The sequence below is a fragment of the Corticium candelabrum genome, chromosome 1 (genome assembly GCF_963422355.1).
Source record: "Corticium candelabrum chromosome 1, ooCorCand1.1, whole genome shotgun sequence".
Lineage (NCBI taxonomy): Eukaryota > Metazoa > Porifera > Homoscleromorpha > Homosclerophorida > Plakinidae > Corticium > Corticium candelabrum.
In genome coordinates, this window is record NC_085085.1 from 10836885 (window position 1) to 10861672 (window position 24788).

A 24788-nucleotide genomic window follows, 5' to 3' on the forward strand; every position below is an offset into this window, starting at 1 on the left:
TTTGCACAAACCACTCACTGCCAGAAATGAGTGTTGTAGTCTCATGCACATCAGTAATCATATAATCATGCTGCATGATTTAGGTTTACCAGCTATGGTATTAGCTGTTACACTACAATATCTCTTCAACAATTGATAGCAATTTCACAACATTACTGCCAATTACAACATAATTCAACAATTGTAGTACCAGTCGAATAATGGTTGTGATTAAACCATGAAATTAATTATTTAGCACAGCTGTACACGTATGCATTCATACATACATACATACATACATACATACATACAGACGTACAGCACAAATGAGACTGTGAAACCTGATGTTGCACACTATGGAGAACTGTGCAAGATGAGCACGTGTTCACATTACATTTGTATCAGTGATCGAAACATCTAGCTAAGCAGACTCCTGTAGTCTATTGTAGTCAGCGATGCTTCCCTTCTGTGCAAACTGAACTCCAGTTCCTTTCCTTTTCTTCTTTGGTACCTCCATAGATGTCTGCCCAAATCCTCCTCCACCTGGAGTTTTCAACAAGAAAACGTCCTGCAATAGTAAAACTATCAATACTGTGAACAGACGAGAGTTGACAATGACATGCCCCAGGTTCAAGCTGAGCTGTGTTTTTCCCTCCCAAGTTTTCTTCTTCGCCATTTCGTCGAAGTACCCAGTTCTCACCAATGTGACCAGGACTGCCGCCTTAGTTGCAAACATTTAAGTGTCCTACAATGCATATCAGTAAATTCATCTCACTCTGTACCATTCATTCCGTATGGCTTGTATTGACCACGTCTCTCAGACAGCACACACAGAGTGAGGGGACGGCGGAACAGCAGTTCTCTTGTAACACCGTTGCCTCCAACATACAGACCGTCTCCTCCTGATCCAACATTAACAGCAAACTGCTTCACAACAACAGGATATCTGTATGGTAAGTACAAGTCAGTCAACACATACGTCACCAAAATTTCTTAAACCGTTTACCGTTTCTCGAGAATCTCGGGGTCTGTAATGCGAGTGTTAGTCATGTGAGTGTGAACACCGCTTCGTCCATGCCAAGATGGACCCTCGGAATAGAAAAGACCATGACATTAGTTCACAGTAAATTTAGAACAGTATTCAACAATTCGTGAAGTGGTGATCAATGAGTGTGAAAGATTAATGAAGTAATTTTGATGTGTTTTATTTATTCTGTCAAACTGTATTGATACAGATGGCACATAATAAGCCTATGAATCGTGGTTTGCTGCAGCATAGTTCTGTGCAAAACAGTGAATCTCTAGTGATTGCATTGTATTAGCACATCAGCAATGAGAATTTCATACAACAACTCATAAAGGTGTACCGGGTACATAAAATTTGTAGTTGAAATGACAAAGTCATGTTTCAGTCACAACATAAAAAAATTGCAAGTGACCCAGCCACCTAGTCTGGTTTTAATGGGAATTTGAGTGAGTACAGTACCCAAATGTAAGTGAGAACTTCCATAGAAGAACTGTGCTGACCCTCCACAGGCTACTTCAGGTAATGCAACTGGTTTACTCGGGTCTAAAAACTGTTGGCTTTAGGCATAATCACGATAGAGAAAGTAAATCAACTTGCTCCCACCATTCCACTGTCAACACCTTTGAAGGGGTTCGACCAACTTCAAAACTAGTCGACCAGCTTCAAAGATAGATGTATGACATATATACTATGAATTACTTCCTGTAAACAAAAAAAATCACTTACTGCTCCAGCACCACCGGCTACTGTCTCATAGTAAGCAAACGAATCATCACCAAATGTTGTGTTGTTCATACAACCCTGAGCAATGATATGCACACTACTACATATAGTTTAGGCTTCTAAAGACGATGTGCAATGTACCTGAGATGCTGCACAAGTACTAAATGCTTTGAATATGACATCAACAATTCGTTGTGACGTCAAAACGTTGCCACCAATGACTGCTGCCTGCTCAGAGGGATCCAACAGACTACCAGACGGAATAATAGTGGTGATGGGCACAAGGCAGCCCTACATATACAGCAAACCATGTCTGACTGTTAGAAAGCATAGCAGACTGAGAGTTTCCACCTGATTGAGAGGTACATCATGGCCAACCATGCAACGAAGACAATAGATTAGCGCTGAAAACACAACTGCATGAGGAGCATTCCAGTTGCCCTTCACTTCATTGCCAGTGCCCGAGAAATCAAACACTGCAGTTCCCTTACGCAGAAGGAATATTACAACTGTACAGTCTAGTGAATGACAAATAACCTCTGAACTAACATCTTGCTTATTAATTGTTATCTTCAGACAGAGCGGCGTTCCATCATCCATATGATCTTCTGCTTCCAAAACGGTGAGCTCCACCTGTTTTTCTCCCAAATGCTACAGTGCAGAAATCAAGAATGAAAACAGTTTAATGAGATTTCTAAAAGCAATTAAGGTAACTTGGTCTCATTGGAAATAAACATTCTATCAATAAGGCAGTACAAAGGCAATAAACACATGGACATACAAGTGTGTGTGTGTGTGTGTGTGTGTGTGTGTGTGTGTGTGTGTGTGTGTGTGTGTGTGTGTGTGTGTGTGTGTGTGTGTTAGAGAGTGCATTCGGAGAATGAAAACATCCAGGACCTTGCAGGGTTGCCAGTTCAAGTCACAGTGATGGTGAGATGGCATAATTTCCTTGAGCAAGAAACTTACACACAATTGCCTCTCTCGACTCAGAAGTATAAATGAGTACCTGGTCTTTGACTGGGGTGGCAAAGGCCTCCGACTGCGATAAAGTCCATCAGCCACTGGGGTCCGGGTGGACTTCGGGTGGGACTTCAGGTGCCCACACCACAGTTGGCGTCACAGTCTGTGCTCCTGCAAGCACCTGGCCAGGCTCCAGGAGATTGTTTAGCACGGTCCATAGCTCCTACTTAGTGCACAGGAACCCAGCCATCTGGCTGGGGACATTACCGTTTAACGGCAGATCCTTATCCATTTGCCATTTGCCATTTGTGTGTGTGTGTGTGTGTGTGTGTGTGTGTGTGTGTGTGTGTGTGTGTGTGTGTGTGTGTGTGTGTGTGTATGTGTGTTTGTGTGTGATCAATACAAATTTAGTACATACGTCCATGGTTACTAATACAACCGGAATGTACAGCTGTGACTATACATGCACTACTGCAATATGACATAGTTGTTTAAACCTCGGTCTTTGTTGCTATCTCTTGCAACATCTGTCGAACGGCAACCTCTGCATTTTCCTGAACATGGACAGTAGAATTTGGACAGACAAAGACAATACATTACATATTACCTGTATGTAATGCATATACGCTTGAACCACTTCCAGACTGTATTCCTCTATGAGCTGCCCAACCAAAGTGATACCCTAGAACATTAAATACTGCAAACTAAAGTATTGCATTCTCTTACAGAGCATATAATGATACAATTCAACCAAGCATACCATCTCGTTAGCAGCAACCTGTGCTCTCAGGTCTGACAGGTTGTCTTCAAGATTACGAGTGCCACTGCTGTTAGGGTATTGAGCGGGAGACATCAACAAGTCAACGATGCCTGATCACATTCATTAGTGTATTTGCTAAATTCAACTCAACGCACACACACACACACACACACACACACACACACACACACACACACACACACACACACACACACACACACACACACACACACACACACTTTTCTCTTGAAACACTCCTCCTTCCACCAGCTTGAAAGACATGACAGCCATGCCTTCTTCCCACAGCGCCTTCGAATGTGGAGGCATTGAACCTAATTTCATATCATTTACCTATCCATAGCATTGTACTACCAATTGTATACAAACCAGGAGTTGTCCCACCAATGTCAGCATGGTGGCCTCGATTTGCAACAAAAAATATCGGCTTTGGCTGTCCCTCTGTAAAAACCTACATAACAGACCATGACAACAGGTCTGTAACACTATAAGGATATCTTACTGGGGTAACAACTGTTAGATCAGGTAAATGGCTGCCGCCTGCAGCTGGATGGTTAGTAAGTATCACATCACCTTTATGGAGGTTGTCTCCATAAAATCTTATCTACAGTAAACCATGGTTTGGTCAAGGACATGTCGTGTAGTGTATAACACATACTGTTAATCACCTGCCACCGAACCGCTTCTTGCATTGCACCAAGATGAACAGGAATGTGAGGAGCGTTTGCTACCAGACCACCATCGGGACCAAACAATGCACACGAGAAATCAAGACGCTCCTAAAACATGCAACCACCACAACTTCCACTACAACCACATAATGATACACAAACATGATATATAATATTACACAAATTGACTAAATTAGCTCGATACCACATGCTGCCTATAGAATTAAAGTTGCTACATACTACATATTCTGTTAACATCGATTAATAAAAAGAACTAAATGCACTAACATATTCAAGTTTTTACCTTAATATTTGTTGAAATGGCTGTTCGTTGAAGAACCCTATACAAAGAAGTACAAAACTAAAAGTTGGCAAAAGAGTGGTGACTGTCTTTTATCAACCAGACAACGCACCTTCCCATTTGTTCAGCAATGCTCATAAATCTGTGTGAAAAGATGGAAAGCTATAAAATCGAAACACAACATTGGCAGTGAAACCACATTACTGTAAGCTCACAACTCACTTGAATTGACTCCATCTCAAGTCCTATCTGCTGTTGATTGACACTGCCAATCTAATGCAATAAGTTGACAACAAGATCGACCTGATCTATTCTACAACTAACTCACTTCTATCTCAATATCTCCTTTGTCAGTGACGGCAGCACAGCAGCCAGGCTCGACCAGGATTGTGCTGCAAAACCAAAACTATAGATCCAATCAATAATTCCAGTTGCAATCATTGCTATTTTATGAATACTAAACACCAAGTCACGTGTGCAACACCATTCATTATACCTGTTGGTCTCCATGAGAATAGCAGGCCCACTGACTGAATGACCTGTTCCCAGTGACTCCAGGTGATAAACATTGGTGTCGTAGTAAGAATTTTCAAAGAAACATTGAACTACCTGCATAGAGTTCGCATCCAATATCCACTAGTTGATCACAATTATTCCAAATGTGTACAGCAATGGGAGAAGCCGTCTGCTCTGCTTTTTTCACAGCTTCTGGGCTCTGAACTTGTGAATGACCCGTCGCACGCACACGAATGTCATCAACAAACACACGCCGACCAGACAACGTAAACCCAAACTCACGCTTGTATCTGAGTAATAAAAAACAGTTAACAGATTTCACTACGATAATAGCAGAATGATAGTGCAAGATTTTACATAAAAGAAAAAACTGCATGCAAGAAACTAAGATTACAAAGGAATACGAAAATCTACTACCATGTGCAATTGTACACAAATACACATGTGTGCACACAATATTACACGTAGTTTTAATATTATTAACAGTAACTATCAACCACACAGCACACTGTGCATTTAAACTAGAATATTTTGGAATTAAGTAATTGTCAATATAAATGGCCAAGCCTAATGCATTTCACAACAGAAAGACAACATCAAACCTGCTGATAAATGAGTAAAGAAAGTCTCCATGCCGACACCCATTACCCGTGTCCTTCTACATTCAATGATTAGGCATTCATTACTAGTTTGTATCCACAAATGTTACACGACCAACTTACAGAGATAGGAGGACACATCAATGCGCAATCTGTACCATGATAACGCATATTTAAGTAAGGAGTGACTGTGATGTTGCTCCTTAATAGCATCAACAAGATGTTATAACATTTGTCACTTTAACTAACAAGTTGGCTGCTGACTCTGTAAACCCTTGATTTTTCAACTCCTCTGTTGACCTTTTGATCAGTACATCTAATCTCTCATCAATTAAGTTGAATGATGATTCTGAAATGCCAGCATTCAGTACTAGAAATGACATATATGGATTGTCTCTTTGCCTTCATAAACTTGGGCACATGGCTCCTGGCACTCATGGATTACATCAGCCATTGCAAGTCCATATGCAGACAAAATACCAGCATATCTGCAACATCAACCAGCTATTAAACACGTTCTTTTTATTTTCTGCTGTTTTATGAGCAATGCATCACCTGTGAATGAAAACTTTTTTCATTCCCAAGTTACGTGCAATCGCACAAGCATGTTGGCCTCCGGCTCCACCAAAGCAAGCCAATACATGACGAGCAGTGTCATAACCTTTGCCCTAGCAAAATGTTACTCGCTTCTTAAACAGAACCGAGACACACCAACACACAAATGGTAACGAGAGATAGAAAAACAGACAAACAGGCAGACAGACAGACAGACAACTAAGCAAATGCAAACAGAAAAACAAGCAAATGAGCAAGCAATTAAGTGTACAAGCAACCAAGCAGAGTGTCAGACAAGCATACAATTTACAGCAATGCAATGACATACAACCTTCATTCACCTGTGTCAGTGCTCGTATTGGACGACACATAGCCTCATTAGCAACCCTGATGAAACCCATGGCAACATCTTCTTGTGTCATCAGCCGAGAAGACTCCGGCTGTGCAGCCAGAAAAGCATTAACTTGGCTTGTCAGATCATCGAAAGCAATACGTGTTGCATCCTTGTCAAGTGGTAGGCCTTTACTCTTACCAAAAATGTGAGGAAAGTAACTGAACATGCAAAGTATAAAGAACATTGGTATAATACGCTAAGTCCATACACAAAAATACTGAGTACTCGGGTATCAGCCTTCCTAACAACAAGTTGGCATCAGTCACAGTGAGAGGGCCACCTGGAACAATAACTGTCAGTTGTTGTATTGTAAACAATCAAAAAAGCATGATCACCGTTTCGATAACATGTTGGTCCAGGATGTGCACCTGCCGACTCAGGGCCAACAACAAATAAGCCAGCACGAAAGAACAGCTGAGAGCCACCACCAGCAGCCACTGTATTAATGTCCAGCTACAACAGTAACAACAAACGGTACATCAAATACCCACTATACTAAATATTCTAATTAGATCCAATTTTCCAAAACTCTACATAGATTAAAGAAGTCATGTCTAAATTACCAACTGACAAAAAATCGAATACGTATAAAAACCACTTTTCTTAGAGTCAGTCCATCTGTCTGCAACAACAATTTTAGTGATCAAATTGCAAGATCCATCAGCAAGCTCACTGTGGTGTAACTGTTGCCAAGCAGTCTACTCTAACCTACAAATTGCCATACTTCTTTTCTATATCTGTGTCAATAAGTATTTTATAACGGTCCAAGAAGGTAAGCAAATTGCCTCAATAATACAGATTACCGCTGTCATATAATTGATTTCCGGTATTAACTACTAGTAACTAGTAATTAACTAGTAAGGTGAACACCAGCTAAGTAATGAATGAAATAATTATATCTATTACAGTGTGTAACTAATTACAGTGCTTACTATAAACTTCCTGTTAATTAAACGGTAACTTGTATGACAAGTGAAATGCCCTTTCTATTAGAGAGGTCCTAATGCAAATGTGGCTTGTGTGACCTACTGTACACACTATCATTGTCAGTACAACCAATCTGCTAAAAGTAATAATTGTGTATGTTGGGCAAAATAACTCTAACAAATTAATTCAATTGATTGCAATACAATTAATTATCAAGTTTCCAATTTAAGCACACGCATTATATATTCTAATTAAATTTTAGATCAGTTCAGACTACAAATAGGTAACCCATTGTAAATACCACATACAACTATTTCTAAATTAGGCCATAGATAAAGCGTTTTGAAAAATCTCAATGTTGTAGATCACCTCTTTATACAGTAAAAGTAACAGCAACTAACATAATTAAGCCTAGTTTACACTAGAACCAGTTCAAATAAACCCATGTTGAAACCAGATCGAACCAGAATTGAGGCCGATCTATGTGCACCGTTTACACTTTCGTATTAAATTGTTTACCATGTAAATGCTACGTTTCATGTTTAGATAGGAATAGTAGTGTGCACTAACAGTGTGTGAACTAAATTTAGTACTTAAGGTTTTTGCATCATGGAAAAATGACAGCAATTAATTTTATCTGGTGTGTTGTCAAGATGTCTTTCATTAAATCAGGAGTCTCACTTTCTCAGCTGACCAAGTATTCCTCTTTCTTGTCTTGCCATGACTCGTGTGCTTCCAGTAGTGCACACAATTGTAGCTGGTATTGGCATGGGCAGTACTAGTGTTAATTATCACTTCGTTTCAAGTCACATAAGCATTTACACCTTAGCTATAATGCGCATTCAAAGTGATTTTAAATCACTTCCTGAGAAGGTTTAGTTAATTGGTTTCAAACCCATTGGGAATCCTTACTACAGCATTTATAGTCGAATCGAATTATAAAACAATGCACCTATTGAAAGGGAAGGTTTGAAACCGTTTCAAAACTATAGTGTAAACAACCCTATAGAGACAAGTAGTACCTATTTAACCAGAATTTTGTAGGCTAAGTTTCACCAAGAGGACATGCAATAGCGGATGACTGACCTGTGGAGCTTGAATTGTCACTCCAGCTGTTGTAGTTTCAAAAACGTGTTCATATACACCAGCATATCGTGACACATCAGTTGACGTCCCTACAGCAACATTACCCGTGAGAAGTGCTATGAGTAGCCATAACCTTTCCACACACCTCCCATATCAAATCCAATAACAGGCTGACTGTTATATGCCGTCATGGCATAACCCACCTACACAGATAAAATAAACAGTATTGTTGACATCACAAGTCTCATGTTGCAAATTACCACTCCACCAGCAGGACCTGATAAAATGGCTCTCGATCCACTGAATCTGTAATATCACTACTGTACTAACTGTATTAATTGCAATATCGTGTCAAATGTCTACAAAAACCTTTGAACTTCCGTGAGTCCTCCATCAGACTGCATGAACAGCACTTTAATGTTCTATGACATACAAACAATTATACTAAGGAAAAAACCTGCACCAAAGATTATAACTGTCAAACAATCCAATGGCACAAGCATAGTTGTCATACATGTGCATACCAACATATTTTGCGACACTTAACATGAAGTTTAGCAATATGTATAAAAACAATCATACCAATAAATTACAAGAAGTGAAGACTACTCAACTTCCCTTCTGTTTCAATACTTTACGTATCAAGAATGTTAAAAAAAGAATGTCTATATTTTAAATACAAATCCTGGCTTTTATCACCAAAGTGCTAGTGTCGTGACATACATATGTCAAACATCATCTGATCAAGTGCTTTACTACACCTAAATATCATGCATTTACGACTCCCTGAAAAACGGAAGTGACCAAATTATGGCAATAAACAACTGCCTAAAAACTGGTGTTGCTTAATATTAACACCTAGCCTTGTACCAGACCCTCTCGTGCCGTCATGCCCGGTTTCCGTATGACACGACAATTCCACGGAGAACCGGGCATGACAGCACGAGAGGGTCTGGTATGAGGCCAGTAACACCTACATAATGCAAATTATGTTGGACTATTGATAACAGCATTAAAATATAATCATTGTCACACTAAAAGACAATGAAACCAAGCAGAACTCATAGTTCATACCAGCTGTTGAAGTAGTACCAAAATAGTCATATGCTGTATGAAAACTGTTCAAACATGTGTATGTCATTGTGGTTGGAAAAACTGAAAAGACCTAACAATTTTAACAAAAATGTTATGACAACACATGTGTAAGCAAACCACTGACTGTGCCCCAACTCATACATAACATTAGCCTGTATGTACAGTAATCAAGCCTCATGATCAACATACAAATGTCTACACACACACACACACACACACACACACACACACACACACACACACACACACACACACACACACACACACACACACACACACAGCGTTTTCACACTAGGGTTAGGTTAACTACAGGATGTATGAAACACAATGCTTAATTGGTGTGGGGTTAGCTAACCTGCGTTCTCACTTGTCTCTTGAGAACATACCTGTACATAAATTATGTCCCATTCGCATGCGTGAAAAAACAGCACTACAATTGATCATGAAAAGAGCATGAAGCTCTAGCTGTCCGTGGACAGAGGCTGCAGGTACCTTCTATGGCGGTAATGAACAGCAGTGGGGTTGGCATAAGCCCCCGGGCTAACTGTTAGTGAATCCACCGTCTAGGCAAAGTGAGAGTGCTGACCTTCAGCAAGGTCACCAGTCACAACAGAATGTCAAAAAGGAGGTCAATGTACAGAATGCGATGACCAGACAGAGATCGGCACACAAACGCAAGAACGTTGTTTTTGTCATTCTGAAGTTTTTCTTCCACTCCCCGTCATTCCAAACCAGACGTGCTTGATCCCACCACCTGCAGCTGCGAAGCTTCATCCACTCTATTCGTCCTCGGCGTGATTGTTCAGTTTTTCTAAGCAGGAGCTGATAAGTACTGCAAATATTTGCAGAAACTTCCTGCAAAAAACCAGCATCAATGCCAGTAGTCGTAGCTGCTTTTTGTTGCACTGTAACGCAATGATTTGTCGACGCCGTCGGGCTATGGCTGCATACTGCCGACGACAAAGAAGTAACAAGACCACAGTCTGTAGTACACACCAATTGCATGCCAATGTTGCTAACCTTGCGCTAACCATGCTTGCTAGTCTGGTTAGTGCTAACCAAGAATATGACACCTAAATGCTCTCAGGAGGTCTGCAAAATGGTAGTTATCTATAACTAAGTTTGCTAACCAAGGTCGCTAACCGTAGTGTGAAAATGCCAACACACACACACACAAACACACACACACACACACACACACACACACACACACACACAAACAAACAAACAAACAAACACAAGCAGCACAATAGAAATAGTCAGGTTTAAACAAGACATCAACCAATGCATTTTCACAGTCATACCTACCTTCAGACCACTATCAAACCCTGACTGAAATCCATGAATGTATTGCTGGATGCAGGGTGTCAGGTAGGCATCAGCACAAGCTGAAAACAACCACACAGTTAATATGACAATTAACTATATGTATATACTATCAAAGCAAACATATTATTAACCTGTGTAGCCACGTGGAACAATTTTCACCATAGGCATGACAGCTGAAGAAAGAGACACATGCTCAAAACCCAATGATTTGGCCATGCTGGCCACCTCTTTCTCGTGTCCATCAAACCTAAAATGTAGTGATGTGTTAAACTAGACAGATTGACTAACAAAAGACCACGGATGTACGTGTATGAATGCATCAGAGCAACTGCAAGACTCGTAATGCCTTTGTCAAGTAAAGTCTAAACAAGACCCAGTAACTGGTTACAATCAACTAATCAACTGTACAACAAAATGAATGCCTTGAGATCTTCTTCCAGTTTGATTTTGTTTATTTTCTCAACGACAACCAGCTATCATGTAGCACCACAACACTCACACAATACAGCTCTTGTGATGCTCATCGCGATGACACACCTTTTCTCCTGTAATTCCCACTATTTCTTCTCCATCGAGTCCCAGTTGACAAGACTCTTGCTGTAATACAACTCTTTCCTCGACCTCAATAACATGCTCATACAAAACTTCAGGGCACACAATTTCCTGGCAAAAGTGTTCACAATCTCAGTGAGTTGAAATTATGTGTACATGCTTGTACTACTAGCTAACACAACTGAGCAATAAATCCTAGAATCTGTCTAAATCAATCTGTGCTGCGTCATTGCTGTGGTGGATATAGGTATGTAATAGACGTTTTAGAGCTATTCCACACAGAACTAAAAAATATCTTCAAAATGTTTTGGTCTGTGGACCTTTGTCAGTTGAAATATGACTATGAGACATAATGCTGTGTGTTAGCTCTTTAAGTCTAATACAATCTATCTAAATTTTAACCACATTACCAATATCATATATTTATCTAAATTGTAACTGTGTTACTAATATCATATACTCTGTTAGTATACTATGTTCTACTTGAATTTGCATGCAAAATTACCAGCTTTCATATCTATGTCATATACCATGTAGTTAAAATGTGCAAATTAGCAACATCAACCCAACATGCCTCAATTTAAGTAGACTCATACCCAGGTCTTCTTCATGAATATGTTTTACCACATGTAAGGTGAGTTCGTAAGCACGAAAAAGGCCTGGTAACATTTTAAGTCATGTGATCATGACCACTTCATTAATTAACAGTTTGGCTGAATCCTCCTATTTTACTAAAGTCTTTCCACCGTTAGTTAGAGCTAACCGAAACATCTGCCGCAACATTGCTCTCTACAGAAAATGCCTCAATGGTAAACATTTTTTAAATTTTGGAAATGCAGTTGACACTGTACACTCGATATGTAAATGTAGTTGATATCAAAATTGAAACATATTCTAGATCTAAAACAAGACACAGGATAGAATGAATGGGAATCCCAAAAATTTGCGAAACATCTGCAGATTTTGCAAGACACAGCACAGTCTAATAGAATCAGACATCCACTCCATAACTTAAAACATTGGTTGCTACGTCCTTCTTCCTGACCATCTTTCTCCAAGGAAACTATGAATTAGTAGACATTGTTGTAAATGTCACCGGAGGTCAGCAAATAACGTCTGTTGGGTTGGACAATAACCTAAGAATCGCTAATGACTTACCGTAAGTATGCCTATCATGAAGCTAAAACTGACAACAAAATTTAGTTAGCGATAGAGCCAACCAATGTACCATGCAAGGCTTGGTCATATGACTAAACTACCAGGGGCGTAGCCATGCAGGCACTCACACAAACTCTTTACGGCATGTGACGGCTTGCTGTTTTGGGTGTAATTAGGAAAGGTGCCCTAGGAATAGGTGCACAATACTCAGCTCATTCATTCAGAGTTGCCAACTCACACGCAACTTGCGTGAGTCTCACGCAAGTTCCTCCAGGTCACACGCTCACACGCAAGGAACCCAGATCTCACGCAACTTTTAGATTGCTGGAACTAGATCCAGGCACACGTGTACAGTGAAACTGTAGGTACACCATAGATTCACGTAAAAATCCGTAGTGTGTGATATAAATATAAAATCTAACGAGACTGCCGTAAAGCGATCGATCATTACGAATAACCAACCCCAGGCAAGTCTAGTTCTGAAGCTGTCAAACATGTTCAGCCAATTCTACTACTGTACTAGTCCGCGCATCCTTAATTTCCCTCCTCCTTTTCAACTTCCGGACGTCGTCAGGAAGTCCAAAAGAGAGAGGGGCTGATTACGCAAGACTGATTTACTGCATGCGTAAACTATATTGGTTTATCGTTACTAGCAGAAATTCTAATTCTGCAAATACTTGCTAGTTAATTATTGTCTAATGCGTATTGACACACTGTATTGTTTTTAGTTATCTAGGTATTAGTTTTGTGGCCACACCCATATGCAGATGGTAGTACTGATGAAAATCTGAAATCTTACGCATTTTCAGTATTCCTGGTTGGCAACTCTGCTCATTAGTGCTTCAAGCACTTTACAACTAGAAATCCATCAACTGTCCATTTCAAATTAACGAAAGGTCTGCATTTACCTCCTCATTGGACAGCACCATGCAAAGTGGCAGATCGATCAACAATTTGGTCAATATCAACTACATGCTGTCGGTGACTCGAGCCAGTCTCTTTCCGCCTTCGTCATTCTCCGGATTGTCAATCCTCGCCCCGCTCCAGAATGACAATCTGGGAAAAGACTGGGTCTATGTAGGTGCACTTGCATGCATGAGTGCCAAACCATTCAAACAGTTTTGGCCCGAATATATGTCTCCATCAACCCAAGACCAATCAATGTTTGTCTCTCATATCAGCGATTCGCAAAACCAAATGTAAGACCAGAATCAATAGCGCTAATACGCATTTTCATTTATACTCCGAGCAGTCACCAGCTTGAGGTTGATAACTGGCTGAAGCTTAAGTCAATGGCGCTTGTTACAATGTAGGCTCAACTGCTGATCCAACAGTCGAGGCTCATCGTCATGTGCAGACAGCTGCATGGCTATGCCCCTGCCAGTGAGAGAAGTCTTCACAGGCAACATGTGAAGACAGCTGGCTACGACATCGACTACCAGGTAGTTTGTCACATGACTTAGTGTGTTACCAAGCATTGCTTGTAGTTACAGACTTTATCTTACAGACTCTTCTATGGTGAAATTAACACATGCATGAAGACCTGGAATGAGACTACTACTACTAGATAAGCAGGCCTAAACAATACTAAAGCTTAATTAATAAAGAGACAAAGGAGACCTGTCATGTACATGTCTTCAGTACTATATACAGTAAAACTGTAAGACAATGTCACCAACGTTGTTGTACTAAATTAATTAACTTGTACAGTAAAAGTCATTGTAATATTGACTTTACAACTTTCAGGTGGAGAGGTCCTTATTTACTAACTACATAACGTCATGAAAATTGAAAAGCACTAAAATTAATGAATTTATAGTATTTCGATATTTGATCATAAAACCGTCCCCACCACTAAAACATGTAGCTGGACTATTGATTTCAACAACTTACCAGATCAAAAATGTTGGGTCGAGCCTGATTTCCAATGTAGAGCAAATCCTCGAATCCTTTAGTAATCAGCAACGCCATACGTTTTCCTTTCCTTTCAAGGAGAGCGTTGGTAGCCACGGTAGTCCCCATTCTAATCCATTCAATGTGACGTGTGTCAATCTCGTTTTTGCACGAAACTTTTAGCTCCTTTAGAAAGCAGCGACAAATGACTCTGACGTATTGGACGTGTGATGATGAACACGATCAAAAACCTCTTCTAGAATGCGACGTATCGCTTCACGCGGAGCATCTGCGTAGTTGGTTGGATCTTCTGACAACAGCTTCAACACTCGAATCTTTCCTCCCGGACATTCGGCGTATACGTCTGTGAAGGTTCCACCACGATCAATAGCAAAACGAAATTTGTCCTCCATGTATGAGAGTTGCGCAGACAGACGCATGTACACCAAGCCTTTCGGAGCCGTGCACGTGATAGAGAGCAGAGCCTAGAGCCTCCCTTTTGACATCCGGGTGGTCGAAAAGGCTGGCTGCGACTCCACTAGTAGCTAGACAGCGAAGTATTGAATTGCTGATGTTGTCTGGATTAAAACCACTTATTAGCGTGACTCAATTCTTTGTAGTAATGTAAGACTGCTTCCAATTGCAACCTAGCTCTATCTGTTAATTAATTGTCACTATAGTCCCAATTCTAACCATAACACGCACGCACGCATGCACGCACGCACACACACACACACACGCACACACACACACAACTACACGTACATACGCTCATAGCTCTGAACTAGTAAAAAACTAGAAACAAAAACTCTAATGTAATAATGTAAAGTCCGCTAAACACCTTGCAACAGTTAGCATCTGCATGGTAAAGGACAGTACTACTTCAAGCCAATATTACTAGAGTAGACATGACTACAGCGCGTGCACTCTTAACATAATAACATGCTATAGCAATAGCAGTTTACTCACAACACATCAAACCGCGCGTTGATTCCATCATCACTAGGTTGATTTTCAGTTGTGAGAAAAAACTCCTCCACACAGATCAATTCTGTTGATGGAGGAGTAGCGTAACTCTTCTTTGAAACGTCAGTTTTAGTGGTGGGGAAGTCAGAACCAGAGTCAGTCATTTTCAACATAGGTTGATTGTGATCAGCAGACTTAGGTTGATACTTAATGACTTTGAGCCATTCATTTCGAACCTCTTCTCGACGTACACAGTAGACAATAAAAATAAGAAATCCTTGAGTAGAAACAGTCACAGCAAATAAGTACTGAAAGACCAGCCGGACAGTGTTCCCAGTTCCTGTTTCTGTTCCCATGACAGCAAAGATCCATGTTAGACCGAGCAAGATAGTTATGGAGGCAGCAGCTTTCAGCTGACGGGGCAAGGTAGTTATGGATACAGCAGCTGCCTTCTGTTGCTTCCCAGTTTTACTTTGATTTTTTGCTGCTGAAACTCCCGAAGTACGCCGATTAAGTTGTCGAAGCACCAAGCCAAACACAACAAAATTTCCAGCCAACAGTACCCCAATCACACTGTAAAATGCATAGTAAAATGCTGGAGTGCTCAACAGACATCTAAAACATAAACATGCAAAGCCACATAGCTTTGAGCATATACATACACAAAAATATCAAGTTCACATTGTATCAGATTCATCCTTCTCATAGGCATCAAAATCAGCTCCCATTGTCACTGCAACTACTACTAGCGGAACACCTAAAACCAGAAAGCGTAACTACAATAATGACAAGAAGATGGTATAAATCCCTTACCCCATGCAAACACAGATGCTTTTAGCATAAACCGATGTATGTACATGCCAAGCACCCTGACCAGACTGATGTACATGTTCACTCCTTCTACCATCATCCAGCAGATAGTTGTCAGCCAAAAGTAATGCAATAGCACAGCAGACGCTGTACACATAGCAGCATTCCCACGATTCTCAGCATAAGCAATGAAGAACAACAATCCAATAGCCATGGAAATGCATAAGTTTATGAGAATTTTACCAGGACGCTCATTTCTAAATCGTCTAAATACAAATATACACCATAAACATCCATGTTTCTAACAGTTACTGTGAAACAACCAACTTGGAAAGACCATAGGCTGCAACAGTAAGCACAAGGCCAACCAAAGACAATGAACAGCCTATATACGAAATAACAGAGAGAGCTGTCTGGTGCTCCTCTGATATCCCTCGGCCTTGGTATGGATCCTAAATGCACAGCAAGCACTGCAGTTCACTTAGGTGCTGTTACACCAATTATGAAATCTTACCACAAGCACACCAAAATTTGTCAGATGGTCACATTCACAAGATGAAAGTCCATTTATATCTGAAACCAACTTGCAGCCCTCCCTACTCCAGCCACCATACCCACCTATACAATAAATAACCCAATCTATTGATATATTCGGATAAGCAACCAAAATGAAATAAAAAATGACCTCCAGCTGCAAAGTCCCAAAATACACACGTTGTATTTGAGTATGTCTACACAATTACACAAGTTGGATTACTCTCCAAAATAAATGACGTCGTTTTACCTACTTACTTTGTTGAAATGAAGAAATCTCAGAGAAGACGACATTAACAGTGGGAAAGTGTCATAGCCTCCCAGTCTAGCCGCAATTATTCTACTGTCCAGCTGTTTGTCATCAGATTGTCCTCGTTGAGAGACATCTACAGGCTGAAAGAGCTTAGCGTTCTGAAATAAAAAGAACTGCAAACGACTCTCAAGGCCAGCAGGAAAAGCTGATTTTGGTATACTAATAGATGCTTCTACACTTTTATCTGCACTCAGTGCATCACTTCTTGAAATCGACACAATTTGTGAAGACTGCAGCTCCATGTTTAAATCCACAGTGTCATCGTCGTCAAGTTGTAAAGAAGCAAATGTGTGTCCTTGAAATTCATCCGTTGTTTGGGACACTGAAACTGCAACGTTGGGTGATGTTACTGTGAGGCCAACAGTGTCATTGTCCAAATCGACACCCAAGGCAGCATCCTCAATTGACCGCAAAATTCTACATACAAAATGCATGAACAATCAGTAGTACTACTACCACAGCTCACAATAAGACATGATGTCAATCACTTTGAACTGGCATTGGTTTTCAATTGACTTGACTTGACTACTTCAGCTGAAGTAACCAATGTATTACTGATTGTTTGCACTACTGAATCAAAAACCTAAAACAAATTTATCTATCAAAGCAAAAATTTAAAAGATACAATTGACCACTTACCACTGGAGTAACGGCCATCTTTTTAGCAACTACATTCCCGACTATGTCTGCTACAAAACCTATATCTTCATCTGTCAATGTAGTGTTAGACGTCAATAATTGAGTTTCCTTGATGACTTCTGTAACATTTTCTTCATCCTTGGAAATCTATGAACATATACTAATAAAATGTTTCATTATTCCACAATTCCAAGAAAACCACTCCATTACCTCTGACAGATCTCGTAATCGTCGAGTAGCAACAGACTCATACTCACAGTTTGTGGTGTCAGCAATGTTCCAGTAAGAACCATCTATATAAGATCCATCACAATGCCTATTTGCAAAGCCAGTGTTTGATGAATTTCCAACGCTTCCATATCGACAGCGATGAGTTGCAGACTCGCCAATCCTAGTCTCTGGCCAGTTGAATGGGCCCTTCGAGTCAGTAACATTTTCTGCAGGGCATTTATCTAAAGAAATTATGGCAATACAAACTTCACGATTGAAGCCTGTAGAGTCACCAACATAACAAAACCTCACCAAATCGCTTCACAGCAACTAGCAGAATGTCAAGTAGAGCTGATGCTGCACTTTCTGACTTAATTTGAGACTTAATCTGACCTTCTGACAATGTAGTCTTAAATAAGTCTAATAAAACTTCAGCCACCACACTGCCATTCCTGGATATAGCAATTAAAGTTACTTGGTAAATATATCCATAATAGCAGACAGGTTAATACATACTTAAATGTACACACAAACAAACAAACAAATAAATAAACAAGTAAACACACAACTGTATACAAACAGTCTGTTCTATTTATAAAAGTTTACAAAGCTTACTACAAATAAATGTATGATACATTGGTGCTGACATTCATTGCAGGTTTACACTATCAATTCATGTAAAATTATCCATCTGAATGCATGTCAAAGCTAATGACACAATCATGTTACTACCCTGAAGCGATTGCTGCATTTTTAGATGCCATAGCAAATGCTTATACTCTACATAATTCACACATATTATTTTCCACTTGGTGGTCATGCAATACTGAATGTGTGTGTGTGTGTGTGTGTGTGTGTGTGTGTGTGTGTGTGTGTGTGTGCATGTGTTGCCAAACAACTCGGATTACCTAAATGCCTTCAGCCTAGAGAAATCAAACCGTCCAAAACTGATACTTCTTTGAATCTAGTATGAATATCCATAAAACATTAGAAATCATTAAATAAACAAATATCAGACAAACCAAATTAAATAGATTGTTTCTTAGAGATGTTGCATATGGACTGCTGATATTGTCCAACTGAGAGCTATAGACCTGATTAATGGTCAGAGAGACAAGAAATGTTTTCACATCTTCATAATGAACAACACAAAATCACACACACACTCGTTATGAAAACAAGTGATGAAAAAGAATGTTTACCTTTGACACTAACCAACAGATTGGGAGAACATGTTTTAATAATTGTACTTGATGATCCACATAAAACACAGCAACTGTAACGACCTTGTCTTGCAGCTGAAACTTCAGACAATTGCAACTTCGAATCAGAAATTCGTTTAACAAATCCTTCATTTTCCCAAGTCCCCACAATGTCTTGCAGTCCCTCAAACAGCCACACAATAGTGGTCTCGTCTGAATTTGTCGTTTGAACATTGCATGTAAGTGTCACTAAAGTTTCTGGTAATGGTAATGGTAAGACATCACTGGCAGACACAGATGGTTGTGAAAAAACATGATCTCGCTCAATAGCTGCATCATGTCATTAGACAGAAGAAATAAACCATATACCAAAAAAGCAAACATGAGGATATACACATTGCTAGAACACCAAATGTACTCACTGATATTCTCAACGTTGACGCAATCTTCAGCAAGTCGATATACCTCATCAACAAGATGAGTCTTAAACAACAGTGGATTGTAGACACATCTTTGACCAAAAGCAGCAGCTAGTCTTTCCTGTTGTTTAAACAAGATCAGACTGTCTTTACATTGTCTAGACAGTCCACAGCCTGTCGGCACTCTATTTCCTACCAAATACATTGGATCTGGTTTCTCCTCTGAAAAATCATCAGATGTGCGAGGTTGGACTAACGTTGTCAGTCCATCAACAGAAATAGTTATGTTAAGTAAGATGGCTGCTCCACCTAAGGGCACAAATAATGGGCTGATGATGTTCCAATACACAAAGTCATCTGTCAGTTGTGCCAGCTGAAGCAAATGTTGACCCGCATAACTCTGTCTGTCTTGAGATTGTAAAAAGTACACATCAATCCATCCTGTTCTATTGCCATGATGCAAAATAATATTAGTCATGAACAAAGAAATCTTCAGAGTATCATAATAGACCCTCGGTGGAACATTAAATATCCACTGAGTTGCATTCACCACTAATTCTGCATTGTATGCCATTCCAGAAGAAAATTGAGAATAAAAGCTACAATAAAAACCGTCTAGAATAGATCTAACACGTTTCTGTATCGCTGAGCATTCATCAAAAATGTACACAGAAACCACAGTGTTGCCGTCCTTTCCATCCTGATCAACTGCTTTAACTGTCAAGTTTAGAAATTGCCCTACCAATGAAGTGAGTGGCGAAATAACTGTAATGGCCCCAGATGTTTCGTTGATGAAGAAATAACACGTGTAGTCGAGTAAATGCAAACTCACAATAGATTTTTTGTCTTTATCTGTTGCTGTCAGCTGCAAAGAGTAATCGTCAAAGGTGATCTTATTAAACAATGGGTTATTGGGTATAGCCAAGCTTGACACGTTGGCAAAGTATAATTGACTTGAAAACATTGGTGAAAACTCATTAATGTCAACTACATTAACAGTAATGGTGGTACAGTCAATCCCTTGATTGTGACCAAGGCAGGTTCTGTTTGTGTTGTAGCCATCAAGAGTAGCAATGACAGTCAATTGATATACCTCAAGAAATTGATCCGATGTAAATTGTCCAGGATCAATTGGTTTTGATACCAACAAAACACCAGTTGTACGATTCAGTGTAAAAGGATGGTCAACATTCCTTTCTGCAAATTCAATCTCATAGTTTACGACTAGGTAGTTTGCAGAGTACGCATCCACTTTGAGAATTTCTGAACCAACACTAGCGTTCTCATACACAGAAGCTGTGTACTGTCTTTTATTAAACCGAGGAATATCTACATAACACAACATTACACAATGTAAATACAATATAATAATATATTCATATTTATAGTTTGTGCATAATGTGCTATACATCGAGCACAACATCTGCAACATAATTAATGCTCATACTGATCACTTCCCAACAAACATATTATGTGACAACGCATACAAGTGAGAACACCAAGTTATATTAATCAGTACATGCAGCCACAATAGTCAGCAACAAAGTTTCTTACCATACACCTCAACTTGTACTGATGTACTATTGACAGACCCAAAGTAACTCCGAACTTGGCACATGTACTGCCCGTTGTCAGCAGCTGTAAACAAGCTGAATGTAGAGTTTACTCTGTTCCAGTGTCCACCATCGTTCCTGTACCACACAACATTCATCTCCAAAAATCCAGAGTAGTTGGAGCGTGCAGCACAACCAACACTTTTGCTGAGATCAATGTTAGCTTTAGTACCGTCAACAATGTAGTCCGATGGTGTAATATAAAGCTGAGGTGCTGTAGAACACACAAAAAAGATTATATGTATGAAGTATACACAGACTAACACGACCATTAACTACCATATCGAGATTCCAAAATGTTGACCGCGTAAGCTGCAATGTCTGAGTCAGGCTCATGTGTGGTACAGGAAATGGCCCGCCCTTTGGCTTTATCATCTGACATTCTGTACAGAACATATGCATCAGCACACAGTAAATCTGCCACTGCTTCAACTCCATAAAGAAAGATGATGTTAGCTGTGCTGTTTCCAGTTGTCTGTGGCATCACAACCCCTGTGTCTGTTGTGTTCTCCTTTGTCACAATAATTCTAGCAATAAGAATGTTTTGTCTCTCAAATCTCAAATTCAAAGGAACAGAAACCAACTGATACAACAAAACAATTTTGACTTGTCCCACTACCATACCACTCTTAAGACCAATGCCATCAGCAGTAGACAAATTGAGTGATATGACACTCGACACACGATCTAAGGGAGTTGTGCCATTTGTAAACCATTCTATTCTTGTGTACTTTGAGTTGCTGGCTACAACAAAGGGCCATTCAAGCAAACTATGTCCCATTCTTGGCAAATGTAAGTTTCCTGATTTGATTGACCTGGTGCAGTTTTCAACATAAAAACGAAACGTAGTTTCAACGAGGGAACACGTACTATCATCCCGTATGTAGATCTCAATTGTGGCATTAGCTGTCTGCTTAAAGTCAGATACATACACAATAAATGAAATTGTTTGTGTTCTCAGATTTCGGAGAGATGCATTGACGATGACATCAGAAAAGTTAATGGCAAACGGTTGAACCTGAGAATCTACGTATGGCTGCCCAAATGGTCCTGTGTCCTTGTCAGTTACTTGAACTTGCAGCACAGACGTTCCAAATGCTGCAAGATCAGAAACGGTAGCATGATAAATCAATGATGAGAAAACTGGTGGATTGTCATTGTAGTCAATAATGCTAACAGTAACTGGAATCACCAATTGTCGTTTACTGCCATCCATCTTGTTTGCTGTAAAGGTTGCATTAAATTGGTACCCAGTTGTTAACTCAAAATCTAATGGTTCTTTAACAAATAAAGCAGCAATACTTCCATTTAACTTCATAAGAAAAGGAACAGTTGAATAATTCAATTCAACAGAAATTGCCAGCCCAGCAGGATTTGTTACTTCAAATGACTGTATTTCAAATCCAACATGGACGTGCTCAGAAACGGTAAGGCCTGTAATAGAGCGAAGACTTGTTTGATTGGAAATGCTTCGTACATCTATATATAAGCTTCTCACCACATCTAGAACAACGACCGCAACACCTTACCGTTAACACAAATCTTAACAAACATTAATGAAATGATTGCAACAAACCTTCACACTTATCCACAGCATTTAGAGAAATGTTCTGTATATATGAAATAGAACTGAAAGGAGATCTGCAGCTGTCTCCTCCCTTCATGGCCTCCCGGTATGTAGCTTGCAAGTTCGTGTACATCAACAGACACTCAACGCCACATGTATTCTGAGGTGCAGTTACCACCAGAGTCATCAAATTTGCTGTAGTTTGCAAAGATAATGAAGGTTTGAGTACAAAGATGGTGCCATTAGATTTAGCCATAACAACGACGTTCAGCATAAAACCACTGACAATGACAGGATAGTTGAACTGAATTCGCATCAAGTTGCCATCAATAAAAGTCACATTTGAGCTAAGAAGAGAGATGTTGCGATGAGCATCTCTTAATTCTACTGACTCGATATCCAGATTAGTTAGTTGATTTCCAAGATCTGACCACTGCAGCTCATTCACAGCAACAAAACCATTAATGCTGAATGGCCATACTCCTGTTGACATTTGTAATTCACCAACACCAACAGCAGGTACAACTAAATTCCTTATAGATTTAGGTTCATCACAAGTACCATCAAGATTTTGAGTTAGGAAGCTCAAGCTATAGCAATACGCTGAGAAATCAATTTCAACTGTAGTTGACTTGAAATGCAACCCATCAGTAACACTTGCAGTAAGATAAAATGTGTTAGATTGAATAGTCATAGGATTTGTTGCCATGGAAATTGCACCTGTCACACTGTCTATTGTAAATAATGTACGCTCAAAACCCTCACTAAAAATGTGATATGACAAAACAGCAGAAGCATCACGATCTGTGGCTGATACAGTGACTAAAACTGTGCCAATTGGTGTTGTATCTGTTGCAGTAGCGCTGTATGGCTCCCCAATAAACACAGGCACATTATCATTGACATCAAGAACAGTTATAAATACACTTGTAGTATTGCTTGGATCTGGTAGATTCTTACTTGAAAGTCTCAAGCTTGCTTTCACCATCAACACATAGGTGGTTTGAATCTCGAAATCAAGACTTGATAGTAGAAGCAGTTTTCCTGTACTGTTGTTAATGAAAAAGAATGTTGCATCACTTGAGTTGTCCAATTCATACTGTATAGGGCAAATACTCTGAGTAGTTGCACTGACTAGCACAACAACTGTGCCTCTAGATGCATCCTCTGACACTGTCACATTATAAGGACTGCCCAAGAAGTGTATTGAGGAGTTGACATCTTAATTTAAAATGCAATTAGATAGCAAGTAAACATTAGTCTGGTTGAACTAACCTGACAGTCCACAAGTATGATTTGTTAAAGGCACAATATTGCCTTCACCTGAATATGATTGCAAGAACAAGTTACAATCATTACAACAGCTACATACCACTCATTGTATGTATAAGAGTATACTGTGTGTGGTGTGGTGGTGGTGGTAGTGGTGTGCGTGTGTGTGTGTGTGTGTGTGTGTGTGTGTGCACATGTGCGTTGTAAGGCAGAAAGCAAACAAATAAATAGGAAAGAAAAAGACTTAAATCTACCCACCAAAAATTGTACTACTCTTGGTAGTCGGTTAGCTGCTTAGAGAGGCTGAAACTAAATTGGACTGAGTCTGCACTAAAACTTTTAGATCTGCTCTAAATCAGTGGCGCATCCAGACTGGAGAAAAGGTGGTGCAAACTTAGACAATTTAGCAAGGTTTCACTAAAATTTTGTGAATACCATAAGGTATACACAAATGTCTTATTACCAGATGAATTTCATATTTACATCATAGCATCATATTGTATGTGTACTCATGAGGAACATGAAATATACGTTCATTATGTCCTGTATGTTCAAGAAAGACATTCTGAGAGGTTGTTGGTAGTTAACAAACGTATCCAAGGTTGTATCCTAATCAACTACTGGGCTAACAGACCTAGAAGCAACTGGTTACAAACGAGAGTAAGAATGTCAGGAATATGATTTTTGTCACATTGTTTGA

General features: G+C 39.7%; 2 protein-coding genes across 7 annotated transcripts; both read right to left on the bottom strand.

Annotated features, from left to right (window-relative positions):
• Window positions 1-357: 357 nt before the first annotated feature.
• Window positions 358-14959, bottom strand: LOC134178255 (5-oxoprolinase-like). Of its 6 annotated transcripts, XM_062645109.1 has the most exons (40): window positions 14795-14959; window positions 14544-14729; window positions 11478-11603; window positions 11363-11413; window positions 11247-11302; window positions 11072-11187; window positions 10920-10999; window positions 8886-8938; window positions 8777-8822; window positions 8662-8719; window positions 8517-8605; window positions 6839-6956; window positions 6729-6783; window positions 6451-6661; window positions 6110-6222; window positions 5957-6042; window positions 5819-5903; window positions 5678-5756; window positions 5558-5613; window positions 5107-5245; window positions 4936-5048; window positions 4768-4831; window positions 4662-4712; window positions 4552-4601; window positions 4443-4479; window positions 4136-4246; window positions 3970-4071; window positions 3837-3918; window positions 3689-3781; window positions 3450-3559; window positions 3297-3371; window positions 3187-3243; window positions 2279-2380; window positions 2081-2215; window positions 1871-2020; window positions 1733-1807; window positions 986-1068; window positions 762-925; window positions 603-700; window positions 358-547 (listed from the first exon to the last, which is right to left on the bottom strand). In XM_062645109.1, exons 1-40 carry the CDS (start codon window positions 14954-14956, stop codon window positions 401-403), a joined length of 3864 nt encoding a protein of 1287 aa, XP_062501093.1. In that variant the 5' UTR covers window positions 14957-14959; the 3' UTR covers window positions 358-400. The 6 variants fall into 6 exon arrangements, 4 of the variants coding, with proteins under 4 accessions (XP_062501093.1, XP_062501100.1, XP_062501109.1 ...); XM_062645101.1 differs by lacking the exon at window positions 358-547 and having other exon boundaries at window positions 606-724; window positions 789-925; window positions 14795-14956; XM_062645116.1 differs by lacking the exons at window positions 11247-11302; window positions 11363-11413; window positions 11478-11603; window positions 14795-14959 and having other exon boundaries at window positions 14544-14617.
• A 230-nt stretch (window positions 14960-15189) lies between these two features.
• Window positions 15190-23804, bottom strand: LOC134198125 (uncharacterized). The gene is made up of 18 exons (XM_062667467.1): window positions 22826-23804; window positions 21529-22752; window positions 21191-21463; window positions 19640-20965; window positions 19218-19547; window positions 19038-19147; window positions 18924-18979; window positions 18328-18467; window positions 18016-18257; window positions 17806-17952; window positions 17655-17749; window positions 17112-17583; window positions 17005-17050; window positions 16834-16937; window positions 16647-16771; window positions 16323-16585; window positions 16191-16266; window positions 15190-16124 (listed from the first exon to the last, which is right to left on the bottom strand). The coding sequence occupies exons 1-18, from the start codon at window positions 23802-23804 to the stop codon at window positions 15509-15511; spliced, it is 6624 nt and encodes a 2207-aa protein (XP_062523451.1). The 3' UTR covers window positions 15190-15508.
• Between the last annotated feature and the right edge of the window lie 984 nt (window positions 23805-24788).